This window comes from Nomascus leucogenys, chromosome 13 (assembly GCF_006542625.1).
Source record: "Nomascus leucogenys isolate Asia chromosome 13, Asia_NLE_v1, whole genome shotgun sequence".
Classification (NCBI taxonomy): Eukaryota; Metazoa; Chordata; class Mammalia; order Primates; family Hylobatidae; genus Nomascus; species Nomascus leucogenys.
Genome location: NC_044393.1, coordinates 14195137 through 14209686, shown reverse-complemented (window position 1 = coordinate 14209686; position 14550 = coordinate 14195137). Strand labels below are relative to the sequence as shown.

Here is a 14550-nt window from a genome sequence, read left to right as displayed (position 1 = left end):
GCTCCAACTCCAGCCATCACAGCCATTACAGCCAGGAAGAAGGGCCGGGTGGGAAGGGCAAGCACCCTTCCTTGAAGGCCATGCCCAGACACCACACAAAGCACCTCTCCATCCAGGGACCAGACAGTCATCTGACCACACGTGGCTGCAGGAAAGGCTAGGGAAGGGAATCTTTATTGTAGGTGGCCACAGATTTGAAAACCAGGGCTTCTACTACCAAGGGGGAAGGGGATGGAGACTGGGGTACGATTTGGTGTCTGCCACAGCTGTCATCCCTGAGATTGGTAATCTAGCATCCTAGGTGCCAAAGATTGGCCAGCAGAGCTAATGCTGTCCAGCTGGTGGGCCCAATGAGGTTTAAATATGTTTGTCATTTACATGTACATGTAATGTACATGAAGCAATCTGCTCTGACGTCTCTGCTCCCTTTTGGATGCTGAGCGAGCGCCTGGCTTCCTTAGCTCTCCCAGGGTAGGTGTGCGTCTCCAGGAAACTGCTACCCCCGACAGCCAGGGTGGCAATGCCGTTTCCTATGCTATAGCTCAAAGCAATCCAGCACCTGAGCCTGGCTTTGGCCCAAGGCCTGGGTATTTGTTCAGCCAGCAAATGAAATGGAGAAACCTGTTCAGTGTCTGCCCTGACAGCTGAGCTGCCTGCTGGGAGCCCACACAGCAGTGTGGTCAGTGGGTGGGCACAGGCCTGCTGCTGCTGCTGCCTTAAGATTTCTGCCATGTATTTTGCTTTTAAGTCAATCCTCACTTAAGAAAAAAACACCTTGTTTTTTGTTGTTTTTTTTCCGAGATGGAGTTTCACTCTTGTCACCCAGGCTGGAGTGCAATGGCACAATCTTGGCTCATTATAACCTCCGTCTCACGGGTTCAGGCGATTCTCCTGCCTCAGCTTCCTGAGTAGCTGGGATTACAGGCACCCGCCACTATGCCCAGCTAATTTTTGTATTTTTAGTAGAGACGGGGTTTCACCATGTCGGCCAGGCTAGTCAACCTCCTAACCTCAGGTGATCCTCCCGCCTCAGCCTCCCAAAGTGCTGGGATTACAGGCGTGAGCCATCGCACCCGGCCCTTAAATTGATTTTTAAAGCAAACCTATCACTGTTATGATGGAAAAGTAATATGGCCTGCCCTAGAAGGAAGGTAACAAAACCTGGCTAAGAGCCTGCCACAGGCTGTGTCTGACGCCAGGTTTCTCTGTTAAAGACAAGGTAGCATCGAACTGACTCCCTCCTCGAGACAGTTAAATGGATGGAAAAAAATTCAAATGGAATTAACTTTTAAAAAACATCTTCCAATGTTATTAATGCCTCCTTGTCTCTACTATCAAGCATTTCTCCTGGATGATGCACACCCCTCCTTGGGAAACATCTGAACTCTATGTACCGCCATTTCCCCATATGTAAGATGGAGATCGTAATAGTGCCTATTTAATAGGATGACTGAAGCTAGCAAACAAGATCATGCACATAGTCTCAGGATACAAATGCCTGGCGGGAGGATCACTTGAGCCTAGGAGATTGAGACCAGCCTGGGCAATATAGTGAGACCCCACCTCTACAAAAGATTAAAATAAGCCAGACATAGTGGTGCCCACCTGTAGCTACTTAGGAGGCTGAGGTGGGAGGATCACGAAAGTCCAAGGCTACAGCTAGCCATGATCGCACAACTGTACTCCAGACTGGGAAGTAACAGAGCCCCTGTCTTAAATTGAAAAAAAAAAAAACACAGCCGGGCACAGTGGATCACACCTATAATTCCAGCACTTTGGGAGGCCGAGGTGGGTAGATCACAAGGTCAGGAGATCGAGACCATCCTGGCTAACATGGTGAAACCCCGTCTCTACTAAAAATAACGAAAACTTAGCCAGGCGCAGTAGTCCCAGCTACTTGGGAGGCTGAGGCAGGAGAACAGCGTGAACCCGAGAGGCAGAGCTTGCAGTGAGCTGACATAGCGCCACTGTGCTCCAGCCTGGGCGACAGAGCGAGACTCCGTCTCAAAAAAAAAAAAAAATTTTTTTTACAAAAAATTAAAAAAATAAAAAGTGCTAGGCTCGCAGTTATAGCACTCAAATGCTATTTGCCAGTTTCGTGGAAGAGAAAATTTAAGTCTTGTCATTAAAAAACTAAATACAGCTTGAGGAAAAATAAACTCCCAAGTAACCAAACTTCAAAGAAGCGGGGCCAGGGGACATAAAACCCCAAACACTTCATTTAACAATGGAAGACACTTTATTATTATTATTTTTAATCATCTCTCAACATTTCAACTCTTGGTAGAAATCAAATGCAAAACATCTGCATTTTTAAATTAGCATGTATTTAACTATCTCAATCACAGCAACCTCATCCAGTAAGATGCACACCAGGGAGCAGGGCTGTAGTATTTCGTATTCTAGTCTGTGACCACAGTGCGTCCGTCATGACAAGTACACTGGACTTTCCCTCTTAGGATGTATTGGTCATTCCTGCTTTTGTCCATAGGGTAAGTTACGTGGCATCACGGTTGGTTAAAAAGAGTTAGTTACTGTAATGCTGGCACAATCTGGAAATGGAAAACTAGAAAACTAGAGCTCTCAGGAGTGGGCCAGGCATTGCCGATTCTGAAATGTGAAAAGGAAGAACATCAAAGACGAACGCCCCGCTAAGCTGGTCTTAGTAATAAAGTTGGTTGAAATTCAGCTTAATATACACACTGTACATCTACATGTGATCTACCAGATATATATATATATATATATATATATTAAAAAGAGAGCCATAGAAGATTTGGAAAACCTTAAAATCACTCAACTGAGTTGGAAGAACATCAGCAAATTCACAGTGGCCTCAGGATTCAGCCAGACTTAAACTTGCTCAAGAGCTGAATAACTTTCTCCCAGAAAAACCCACTGCATATAAATCCCTTAACATTGTGTACATCACAAACAGTTATGGCTAAAATATATTGTTAGTTCACAAGGAAGCGGCTTTATTTTCCAACTCTTGCCCCACTCCTGCTCTTCTACCCCCACAAGGAAAATCCAGGGGTTGGTAATTCACATGAGGAGCTGAAGGGGACTTCAGGCTTGGAAGCGCTTAGGCTTAGCTGAGCATCTGAGGAGCCGTCTGTCTGATGGGCACATGCCGACTCCTGCCCACTTTTAGTGCAAAAAGATTGCAAATGTTGCGGATGAGTCCTGGAAACTGGTGAAGAGAAGAGGATTGAGATGGAGGGGCAGTAGGAATCCCAAATGATTTTCCTTCTGAAACGAGACTCAAGAAGTGTGAAGTGCAAAGTTCCTGCTCAGCAAGCTATAGGTCCGACAGGCGAGGTCCCTGAATTGTCACTAGGTTAGCAGTCTGCAGGCACACAGACCTCGACGCCCGCGCTCACCCCCTAAGTGCACACTGGAGGTAGGTGTATAGATAGTTACTGCAGGGAAGACAGTGGCTCTCCACCAGCTCAAGAAAAGGAGGCTTCATGTCTGTTCTTCCCTGCCCCAAACTCTCCTCTCCCCTTGGGCCGTAGTGAGTGGAGGATACAACACGAATGGGCGCGAGGCCCTCCCATGGAAGACTAAAGAACCCAGGGCATTTAATAAATAGCTACATAATTCATTTTTTTTAACCACGTTGAAACACACAGCAAGTTGAATATTTATTTAAAAATAAATCTCAAAAATATCTATTGACAGTACAGTAAGAGGGGCATGTGCAAACAACAGAAAGGGGGAAGTCAGTCCTGCTGTGGGAAGCCCACACATCAATGTGTTGGAGCAAAGTTCACGAAGGCCATGGGCTGACTGAGCTGTGGTGTACGAAATCACATTCAGCTAATACTGGACTCGGTTCACCTTTGACACCTGGAGAGGTGGGAAAGCCAGGGGGTGGGGAGTCCAGCTGGGGATCCTTGTGTTTAGGAAGGGGGCGGCCAAGGGATGAGCCTTTGGGAGAGGCCCCGTGTGGCAGGAGGGCTCATTTCACAAGCCAACAGGCCTCTAGCTCGCCGCTCCAGGTGGATGTTTGGTGACCTGAAGGGCCCTTCCCAGTCCAAGTTGGCTTTGCAATGGGAGGGGTAGGTGCGGCGAGGGTCCCAGAGACAGAAATCCTCTTTAAAGGAAAAAACAAAACAACAAAACAAAACCAAACCCCAAAATAAGAACCAACTGAACAGGGAGTGGAGAGATTAGCAAAATGAATCTGAACGGAAGTGCCACCTTCTCCCTTGTCAGACAACAAAGCAGCCATTGGTTGAAACATCTGAGTCGCTAAGTGAACTCGCACGTGGACACAGCCAGCCCACGATCTCTGCCACCTACATGGTCAAGTGCAGGCCTCTGCCTCTGAGATCAATGCATTAGTACTTCTTCACCGTGAAACCCGAAAGGTCGGTTGATGTAGCCCTTGGAGCTGGAAGGGGCGAGGCCAGTCTATCTGTACACGAGATGGGACAGCTGGGTGGACTTGTAGTTCAGCTGGTTGTTGGGCATGAACTTGTGCAGCTCACTCTTTTTGTAGCAGGGATCATAATGGTAAGCACTGAGGCAGGCGTCACATGAGACTTTTGAACACTGGGTGCAGGTGTTGGTGGCGCCTGGGCGGTTGCAGAAGCCACAGCGGGAAGTAGGCGTGGTGGAGGGCTTGGATTTGGAGTGAAGGTGCGGGAGGCGGTCGAGGCCCTGAGTCTGGCCTGGGTACTTCTCCCGCAGAGATGCCCCGTGGGCCAGGCTATCATGAGTGGAGGCCTTGCTGGGGAAGGCGCTGGGCTTGGAAGCTGGAGGACAGGTGAGCAGGCTGTCACAGCGCTGGCAGAGGGAGGAGCTGCAGGACAGCCCACAGCTTTGGCACTTGGAGAGGGCGGACTCTTTGGCAGGGGGCGAGCGCTTGTGGTAGAGGGGGTGGGCATCGTTTCTGAGCAGCCACACATCCGGCCGCAGAGCATCCTGCCGACGGTAGGTGGCCCTGGGTTCGGAGTCTGTGTACAGATCCACGTCATCCTGAGTGGAGAAGTAGGTACCGCGCAGCAGGCCCGGGCCGTTGCTGGGGGAGGCGGGTGGAAGCGCATCCGGGCTGCCGTGGGGGGAGCTGCCCATGGTCAGCAGCGAAGGGGATGGGCGGATGATCTCATCCTTGAGGTCGTCCCCCACATCCGCTGCCACAGGCTCCTTCCGAAGACTCAATGAGGCCTTCAGGGGTGGCTTCCGGCTCTCCCAGTAGCTGTCATAGGCATCCACTGACCTCGAGGGTTTGGTCACACGGGGCTTGTAGTAGTCCTTGGCCGCCCGCTCGCTGGCCGACTTCTGGAGTGCCACTCGTGACATGGAGGGCGTCAGGTGCTCCCGGCCCTCCGCCCGCCGCCGCAGGGCGTCCGAGCAGCCGCGCACGTCCTCTGCACTGCTCTTGCGCTCGCTCACAATGTCCAGCTCGGAGTAGCCCTTGTCCTTCACTTGTGAGTGGATTTCTAGCATCTGCTCACACTCGACTTTGGCCAGAAAGAGCTCAAAGGAGACCATCTTCACCTGGAGGGTCTCCACGAGCTCTCTGAGCCTGTACGCAGTGCCTAGCTCAGGTGCGTAGCCCATGCAGCTCAGGATGGCTCGGATGTCCTCTTCCAGTAATGTCGACTTGACATAATAAACAAAAGGGCCCGTGTAGGTCTAGAAGGGAGGGAGTAGAAAAGAAAGGTGGGATTTTCTCTCAGAGACACAAGACAGAGACTATGTCAAAGCAAAGGATGTCCAGGTCTGAGGTGGGGCGGCGGGGAGAGGGCCGGGCAGGGAAGGATCTCGACAGTCTCACCCTGTGGGAGGCAGAGGAGGCAGGGGCTGGGGCTTGCTAAGCACTCAGGAGTTGTGCAAGGAAATGATCCAGCAGCTCCTTTTTTTTTTTTTGAGATAGAGTCTCGCTCTGTCGCCCAAGCTGGAGTGCAATGCCGCGATCTTGGCTCACCGCAACCTCCGCCTCCCAGGTTCAAGTGATTCTCCTGCCTCAGCCTCCTGAGTCGCTGGGATTACAGGCGCCCGCCACCACGCCCAGCTAATTTTTGTATTTTTAGCAGAGACGGGGTTTCACCGTGCTGGTCAAGCTGGTCTCAAACTCCTGACCTCGTGATCCACCCGCCTCGGCCTCCCAACGTGCTGGGATTACAGGAGTGAGCCACCACACCCGGCAGCAGCTCCTTTCTTAAAAACAGGGAGCAAAACCTCTTACTTCCTAGTGGGGCACGAAGACTCTACTCCATATGAAGAGGGAGCCTGGGCAAACATGGCTGAATAAAGGGGCCAGATTACAGGCAGAATGCGGTGACAATCAGAACATTCCTCTCTGGCATTTCCACGAGGCGCTGAGTAACACGGCAGACTGAAGGGCCTGGCCAGGTGACAGCTCTCCTGTGCCATCCCCTCTCTTGATTACCACTCCTCCCATGGCAGAATGAAGAAGCCTGGCTAGATGACAGCTCTCCTGTGCCATCCCCCACGTGGTCTGATTCAGGATCCCTCTCTCAATTCCCCCTCCTCCCCTACTGTTCCCACTTAGTCCAGAATACCCCTCAGCTTGCTGGGACCGCTGAGAAGCTTCCTAACTGCTCTCTCCATCCCTCCCACCTACCCCCACCCCTCTACAGCCTACTTCCCATACCACAGCCAGAATGACCCTCTTCGGATGCAAGCCAGATCCCACACTGCCTCCTTCCCCGCCTACTCAGAATAAATCCAACCCTTGCCCTGGGCCACGAGACCCTGCATAACCTGGCTGCCCCTGCCTTCCCAGCGTCGCTGCTTAAGGTGTGGCAGCTGGGCCAGAAACGGTTCAGAGGTGATGCTGGAGACAGGGGAAGGTTCGGAGCCCGGGAGGATCTGAGAGCAGAGGACGGATGGGATCAGACTGGCATAGCCTCTCAGGAGGGACTGCCAGGGACAGGAAGAGAGAAGGAGGGCCTGTATGGAGGCTGCTCCAGGACCTCACCTTGATGCTTCTGAATTCCTTCTTCCACGGGTAGAGGAAGAGGTTGATGCCCACCGTCTCCAGCATGCTGAAGGCGCCGTGCAGAGCCCGCAGGCTGGAGGAGCTGAGCGAGCGCAAGGAGCTCTCCACCACCTCATAGAACTGGATCAGCCGGAATCGATAAAAGGGATCCACCTTGTGCAGGCTGAGCAGGGTTGAGGCTGCCACCCGCAGGCACTCATCGCTGCCAGGCCGCTGCCTGCTGGTGGTGGTATCCACTTTGCTCTCATGGAACTGCACGTACTTCCGAAATAAGTCATCCTTGAATTTAGTATCCATTGAACTGGGCTTCCCCATCCGATCGAGGGGGGCTACCTTATCTCCTCCATGGCTTCTGGATTAGAGGCAGGGACATCGCTAAAAGCATGGACATGTTGCCGCCTGGACCAGCGGAGTGCTCTGGAAGGAGGGGAACAAGAAGCATGTCATTCCTCGATATGGTCGCGCTTCGGCTTCAGGCCGCTGAGGCAAAATGAACAGCAGAACTGGCCTGGGCTACACTGGACCCCAGCAGCACATTACGGAGCACGTACTACAAGCAGGGTTACAACAGAGGCCAGAGAGAGATGGACCTTGACTTTGTTGTGCTCACAAATGAAAAATACGATTAATATTCCTGAAAGAGAAGTTTGGGTGAGTACAGCAGGGGCTTCTGTCCTGGTTTTGTTGGGGAAGGGGGAGTTTAGGAAAGCCCTCTTGAGACAGCAACAGACCTGAAGGATGAGGAGTTTGCCAGGCCAAGAGGCCAAGGAAGGAGTTGCAGTAGAGGAAGGCCCTGAACTAATAGTACCAGAGGCTCCAGACACGTGACGAGCTTCACACACACTAACTCACTTACTTTTTTTTTTTTTTTTTTTTTTTTTTTGAGATGGAGCCTTGCTCTGTTGCCCAGGCTGGAGTGCAGTGGCATGATCTCGGCTCACTGCAACCTCCGCCTCCCGGGTTCAAGCGATTCTCCTGCCTCAGCCTCCCAAGTAGCTGGGATTACAGGCACCTGCCACCCCGCCTGGTTAATTTTTGTATTTTTAGTCAAGATGGGGTTTCACCATGTTGGCCAGGCTGGTCTTGAACTCCTTACCTCAAGTGATCCACCAGCCTTGGCCTCCCAAAGTGCCAGGATTACAGGTGTGAGCCCCCACACCCAGCCTCACTTTTTCTTCTTAAACAATCCTAGGAGAGAGGTGCTACAGGCAGCCCTAGTGGACCCATGTACAAACTGAGACACAGACATTAGAAACTGCTCAAGGTAGGCTGGGCACAGTGGCTCACACCTGTAATTCCTGAACTTTGGGAGGCTGAGGGGGGAGGATGGCTTGAGTCCAGGAGCTCGAGATCAGCCTGGGAAACACAGTGAAACCACATCTCTACAAAAATACAAAAAAAAATTTTAAGAAAAAGAAACTGTCCAAGGTTATAGAACTCTTAGGAGGCAGAGAAGCTGAGCTCAGAACCCAGGCAATCTGGCTCCAAAGTCCATGCCCTTACCCAGGACACCCTGCTTTCCTGAGGCAGGAAGCCTGGCACAGGAACAGAACTGCAGCCAGTGAGGCCGAGGCCGCGAGGGCAGGGGCTTGAGGAGAGGCAGCTGCCAGCATCAGCAGGACCCTCAGCCCCAAGGCCGCAACAGCACATTCAGAATTCGGTATTTTGTACAAACAGCCGCGTGAAGCCACTGAAGAGTTTACAGCAAGGGGAGAGGGATACAGTCTTGTTTACAATTTTCAAAAGAGGCCACAGTGGCTGCTGGCCCCTGGAGTGCTGTTACCGGCCTTTGACAGCCTGCAGCCCCTTTATCACAAGAGCGCTTTGCAGCCCCCTGTTGGGAGAGGAGAGAATGTTCTGAGCTGGGACACAGGCTTTATACAATCTTGTCATCTGCTTAGCCACTTGTTAGTAGAACAGGCACAGATCCAGCAATATTCTTGTCACCACAATGCTGGGAGCGAATCCAGATTAATGGAGGGACACTGCCAGGGCCAGGGGAGACAACACGCGCAGGGTCACGGACACGGGGTCCACGGCCAGGCACGTGCGAGCGAGGCCAGGGCTGCTTCTCCAGGTTACTTGGGCAAATTGCTCCACCTCCCTGGGTGTCGGTTTTCTCCTATAAAACGGGGTTAATAATAGCGCCTCTGTCCAGAGCTGGCGAGAGGATTATGCATGATGGGATATGAAGCTGCTCAGAGAGCTGGCTCCGGGAAGTCCTCGATGGCCGTTGCTGTTGTCTGAAGGTGCTGTACCCCTAAGCGGCCAGGCCTTCTCTGAGTGGGGCAAATATCTCTGATTGGGTGGTAGATGTGCATTTTCACATGCTCTGGTCCTGCTGCTCCTGCCCAGAAGCTCTGTGGGTGCAGGACCGTGACCATCATGCTCAGTAAGGTGACCTGTGTGCTTCATAAATGTCTGCTACGTGTGGGAGATGGCAAGGGGGGCTGAGAGAAGCTGCAGCAGGACTGGGCCTGGCATGTGGGGGACTCCTTTAGCAGACCTGTGTTCAGCCAGGAAGGTCCTATGAGCCCAACAACTATCAGGAGGTCAACAAAATCATCCTCATCTCAATGAGCCAGGAGTCTGGCTCCTCCATGGATTTTGTCCCCAGGAGGAGACTCCTGGGAGTATTAACGGTGGGGTGAGAGGTGGGATGTGTAGCAAAACTAGGGACACAGGCCACTGTCTCCAACACATTGCACTGCTGAGGGAGCCCAGTGCTACAGCGACAAATAAGGCTGAGGAGTACAGGAGGCAAACACATCCACTTAGGGGCCAGGTGCGGGGGCTCACGCCTATAATCCCTGAACTTTGGAAGGCCAAGGCAGGAGGATTGCTCAAGGCCAGGAGTTCGAGACCAGCCTGGGCAACATAGCAATACCCTGTCTTTGCAAAAGAAAACAAAATGCACTTAGGATAAAATTCTGCCTCATGAAGATTCTCATCATTCAGGCCTCAGCTCAAACATCAGCCTCTAGAGGTACCACCCTATCTCACCTTCCCAGTTCCACATTGTCACATTCTCCTACGATAACCACAATCTGAAACTATCAGCTTTATTCATTTACTAGCTTCCTCTCTTTGTCCACCCCCCACCCTCCCTGGTAAGCTGGTAAGCTCCTGGTAAGCTCCATAAAGGCAAGGACCATGTCTGTGTTGTTCACCACAATGCCTAACACAGAGCCTGCCTGTGCTTGATAAAGTAGGCGAAATGGATGCTGCAGCCGGGCACGGTGGCTCACGCCTGTAATCTTAGCACTTTGGGAGGCCGAGGCAGGTGGATTGCCTGAGTTCAGGAGTTTGAGACCAGCCTGGGCAACACGGTGAAACCCCGTCTCTACTGAAATTAAAAAAAAAAAATTAGCCGGGTGTGGCAGCGTGCACCTGTAATCACAGCTACTTGGGAGGCTGAGGCAAGAGAACTGCTAGAACCCAGGAGGCGGAGGTTGCAGTGAGCCGAGATCGCCCCATTGCACTCCAGCCTGGGTGACAGAGCGAGACTCCATCTCTAAAAAAAAGAAAGAAAAAGAAGAAAAGAGAAATGGATGCTGCAAAGGATGTCAGCATTCACGATGCCACCACTTTAGTTTCTCATTGGTACCTCCCAAGAATCCTGGGAGATCAGCTGGAGAGCAAAGAAACAGACTCAGAAAGATGGCATGAGGTACGACAAGTAGCTCAAGGTTAGCAGATGATGGACCCGATAATCCAAGCCTGGCCTTCTGACTTGGAACCTGTATTCCTCTCACCACCCCACGGTTCCCATGTCCAGCAACCATTTCTGCAGCCCCCACCCTCTGCCTGAGCTGGATGGGTGGGGCAGGTAGAGGACAGCAATAAAGGAGATACATCCTGCCTGCAAATCTAGCTGGAAGAGCATACCACCTAGTATCAAAGTAGGTATGTGCTCTATGTTCATACTGTTCTGTCCATAAAAAATAAACAATTTAAAATGTATATTCTCTTAAAAAATAAAAATGTAGGCCAGGCGCGGTGGCTTACGCCTGTAATCCTACAACTCTGGGAGGCCAAGGTGGGTGGATCGCCTGAGATTGGGAGTTTGAGACTAGCCTGGCCAACATAGCGAAACCCCATCTCTACTAGAAGTACAAAAATTAGCTGGGAGAACACCTGTAATCCCAGCTACTCAGGAGGCTGAGGCAGGAGAATGGCGTCAACCCAGGACGGAGAGGTTGCAGTGAGCTGAGATCGTGCCATTGCACTCCAGCCTGGGCAACAGAGCAAAAACTCCATCTCTACATAAATAAACGTATTGCAGCACTGGAGAGGATAGTCACACATGCATTTACCATTCTTGACTTATCTAAGAGAAGCTGCCATCATGCCTCTGGCCCCGGGGTCTGTTTTTTGGTAGTCTGAGAACCATTCAAACAAAGAGACATTAAGCTTCCGAATACTGCTGTAATTTTTCTCCAAGGAAGTCAGCCTTGAACTCAAAGAGACTGATTTTTTACAAAGTCAGCCAGTCTCAAGCTTGGCTCAGCGTCTGCTGCTCTATAATCGCACCACAGTCCACACCCTTGTTTGTTGCTGAAAAACAATAAGGAAAGGGATCCAAACAGCCCAGCTGATGTTCAAAATCCTCACAACAAGGACAGGAAGATCTAAAACAAATCTCAAACCAACCTGAGTAGTTGAGGGAAAAGGCAGAAGAAAGTAAACGCTAAAAGATAATTAAGGGCAAGACAAGCCTGGACAACATAGTTAGACTACGTCTCTACAAAAAAAAAAAAAAAAATTAGGTGGGTGTGGTGACACGCACCTGTAGTCTTAGCTACTTGGGAGTCTGAGGTAGGGGGATCCACTGAGCCCAGGAGTTTGAGGCTGCAGTGAGCTATGATGGCACCACTGCACTCAGGCCTGGGTGACAGAGCAAGATCCTGTCTCAATCAGTCAATAACGAAAGGAAAGAAAGAGACTAACAATTACTGAGGTTCTACTATGTGCTAAGCACTGGGCTTCCCACTTTACCTAAATCATCCCATTTAATCCTCACAACTCTATAAAGAAAACAGGCTCCCCCATTAAAACAACCTGCCCAACAGAGTTTGAAAGGGTCAGAGCTGGAATCTGAACTCTTGTTGGCAGGCCCTGATGCCTGGGCTTTCTCCAATTTATCTCACTCATTTATTGTTACATCAGTACCACTTACCAAGGGATTACTGTGTGGCAGCCCTCTGCTAACTGCTCTGTGAAAACCACAGAAATCCACAGGATAGATCCAAGGTTAAAGAGGAAACTGAGGCTTGCAGAGGCCAACTCACTTACCCTAAGTCACAAGGCTAGGAAGAAGTGGATCTGAGCTCTGAACCTAGGTCTAACGCCAAAACTCCAACTCTTGCAAAGCCATCCTGCTGCATCTGCTGGACAGCTCTACTCGAAAGTGTTTGGCTAAGTTAGAATGCCTTATGGCGGCGCCAGCAGAGTTGAGTTACAAAAATTCCTGTAGTAGCAAAATTCCCATCTTCCCACACCGAATGGGGCTAGGAGAGCTAATCTCTATATGATGTAAGCTCAAGGGCCAAGGAAAGAGGCTGGCCAGAGACATCGGCCAGTGATGAAGCAGCTGACATCATCCCTACTGAAAACATTTTCTGAGAATACAAGATGCCTTGTAGCTGGTCATAGCTGGTGTTTTTTCTGAGCACAGAGCCAGCAATTCATTCCCAGCACTCTGCAAGAACAACAAAATACGCTCTCTGCAAAAACATCGTGGTTACAGGAGACCGAGACAGCCCAGCGACAGAAGCTGTTAATTTCTCCAAGCAACCCAAGGATTGGAACGCCAAGCCGTGCCAGTCTGGTGGAAAAAAAAAAAAAAAACAAACCCCAAAAAACAAAAAAACAGCACTGTGAATATCCTGAACACAGAGACAGGCAGGTGCCCAGAGTCAATGGCTCCAGTCAGCACCCACAATCTAGGTACCCTCTTGAAAAGCAAGTCAATAGAAAGACAGATACTGCACAGTCAGGGATGCAGTGGCTTCTTTAGTTATTTTTTGAACATCTAAGAGGAAAGCTGTATCTGTTTAGAGTCCCACTGCATGGAAGTGAAGTGATTCCGAGTAGCAAAGCATTAGCTTGGCTTTACCTCAGCTGGCCCATTCAAGCAGAAATGTTCCCCAAGCAGCATTTGAAGGCGCCCCCTCTCTGCACAGGCAGAGCTATTTTGGTCTGTGCACTGCCCCTGTCCACAGGTTTACACATCCCTGGTCTAGCTCCATCAGCCTCCAAACAGGAGACGGGGAAGTCAGTTCAACCCCCTCCACCTCCCCACCCACACCAATGCACTCGTTCCAAGCAAGAGGCTCCGAGAAACATCCAAGGCACCTTCCACTGGCTGTGAAACACCAGAAGGTCCCCACACTCCTACTAGATTCCAAAGAAATTCACACAGTCCTTCCAAACCTCTGAAAATAACCTCAGCGGTGCTGAAAGAAGCTTCCCTAGTGGCAGCTGCCTCTCTCGGAGAAGCTCTGAAGGAAGCTGTTTCCCTCCCTACAGGGGACAGAAGCTGGCGGCTGCTAAGTCCCAGCTCGGTCATTCCAACAGCCTCGGGGGGCCACGTCAGTTGTGAAAAACAGCCCAGTCTCAAATTCTGGCCCTCCCCACAGGTTCGTGAATTGAATGAAGTAACAGGAACTATCATTTATTGGACGCCTGCTGTATGCCAGAGGCCCTGCATGATCTCATTCCATCTCCACTCCAGCCCTAGCAACCTGGTTCAATCACACTTAAATAGGCAACTGAGGCTCTTAAGATGAAGTGACTTATCCAAGGTCACACAGTGAGTACAAACCCAGGTGTGCCGCCAGAGCCTGAACCGGGAACCCCTGCGCAGTAGCTGCCTCGTGGCGAAATCGGGGTGTCCTCCTGTTTGGCCAGTCGCCGAAGAGGGGGTGTTCCTCTTGAGCGGCGCTGAGCCACCCTCGGCGGGTCCCAGGAGCTTGCGAGGTAGCTCCCGGGAGAATGGGGATCCTGAGGATAGGCTGGGGGTCCCGGGAGCGCCGAAACAGCGGGCCCACCTGTAGTCCTGCCTGCCGTGAGGGGACCCCGCTCCCGGGCCAGCCGAGCCCTGCGGCTGTCTGGCGCCCCCTCCGCCTGGGGAAGCCCCGGAGGCAGTTTCCGCCCGCGGCCGCCCGTCACTCACCCTGACACTGCCGCCGAGGACGGCCTGGCCGAGGGAAGCAAGCGGGAGGCGCGGCTGCCTCTGGAGCCGGGCCCCGCCGGGCTCTCGCTGCTCCGGCGGGCTGCAGGGGTACTGAGACCAGTACCGGGGGGCCAGCAGCGACCCGGAAACACTCGGCCCGGAAGTGACGTCGACAGGAGGCGGGCCCGAAGAGAGAGTGGACCACGGCTGCGCGCTGGCTCCGGGAAGCGGTCGATGCCCACGGCCGACGGAGACTACAAGCCAGAGGCGGAGGACAAAGCGGAAGGCCGAAGAGCGAGGACGAAAGCGGCGGAACCGCACTTTGGAGCCTAACGAGCCATCGCTGCGTCTGCGGCTGGGACCCGGAAGTAAACAGGCCGGACGTGACGCAAGCCAC

The 14550-nt window shown here is 51.9% G+C and overlaps 1 protein-coding gene across 4 annotated transcripts; it reads right to left on the bottom strand.

The window, feature by feature from the left end:
• Nucleotides 1–2220: 2220 nt before the first annotated feature.
• Nucleotides 2221–14522, bottom strand: SPATA2 (spermatogenesis associated 2). 4 transcript variants are annotated; one of them, XM_030825241.1, is made up of 3 exons: nucleotides 14154–14522; nucleotides 6956–7393; nucleotides 2221–5646 (listed from the first exon to the last, which is right to left on the bottom strand). In XM_030825241.1, exons 2-3 carry the CDS (start codon nucleotides 7289–7291, stop codon nucleotides 4420–4422), a joined length of 1563 nt encoding a protein of 520 aa, XP_030681101.1. In that variant the 5' UTR covers nucleotides 7292–7393; nucleotides 14154–14522; the 3' UTR covers nucleotides 2221–4419. The 4 variants fall into 4 exon arrangements, with proteins under 4 accessions (XP_030681101.1, XP_030681103.1, XP_030681102.1 ...); XM_030825243.1 differs by having other exon boundaries at nucleotides 14029–14304; XM_030825242.1 differs by lacking the exon at nucleotides 14154–14522 and adding an exon at nucleotides 12272–13819.
• Nucleotides 14523–14550: the final 28 nt, after the last annotated feature.

What these genes read in the sequence shown, in the direction of transcription:
- SPATA2 (XM_030825241.1), bottom strand. Translation starts at nt 7,291, where the DNA reads ATGGGGAAGCCCAGTTCAATGGATACTAAATTCAAGGATGACTTATTT. An exon ending in AGGAATTCAGAAGCATCAAG is followed by an intron (nt 5,647 to 6,955) that starts GTGAGGTCCTGG and finishes CCTCCCTTCTAG; the next exon opens with ACCTACACGGGCCCTTTTGT.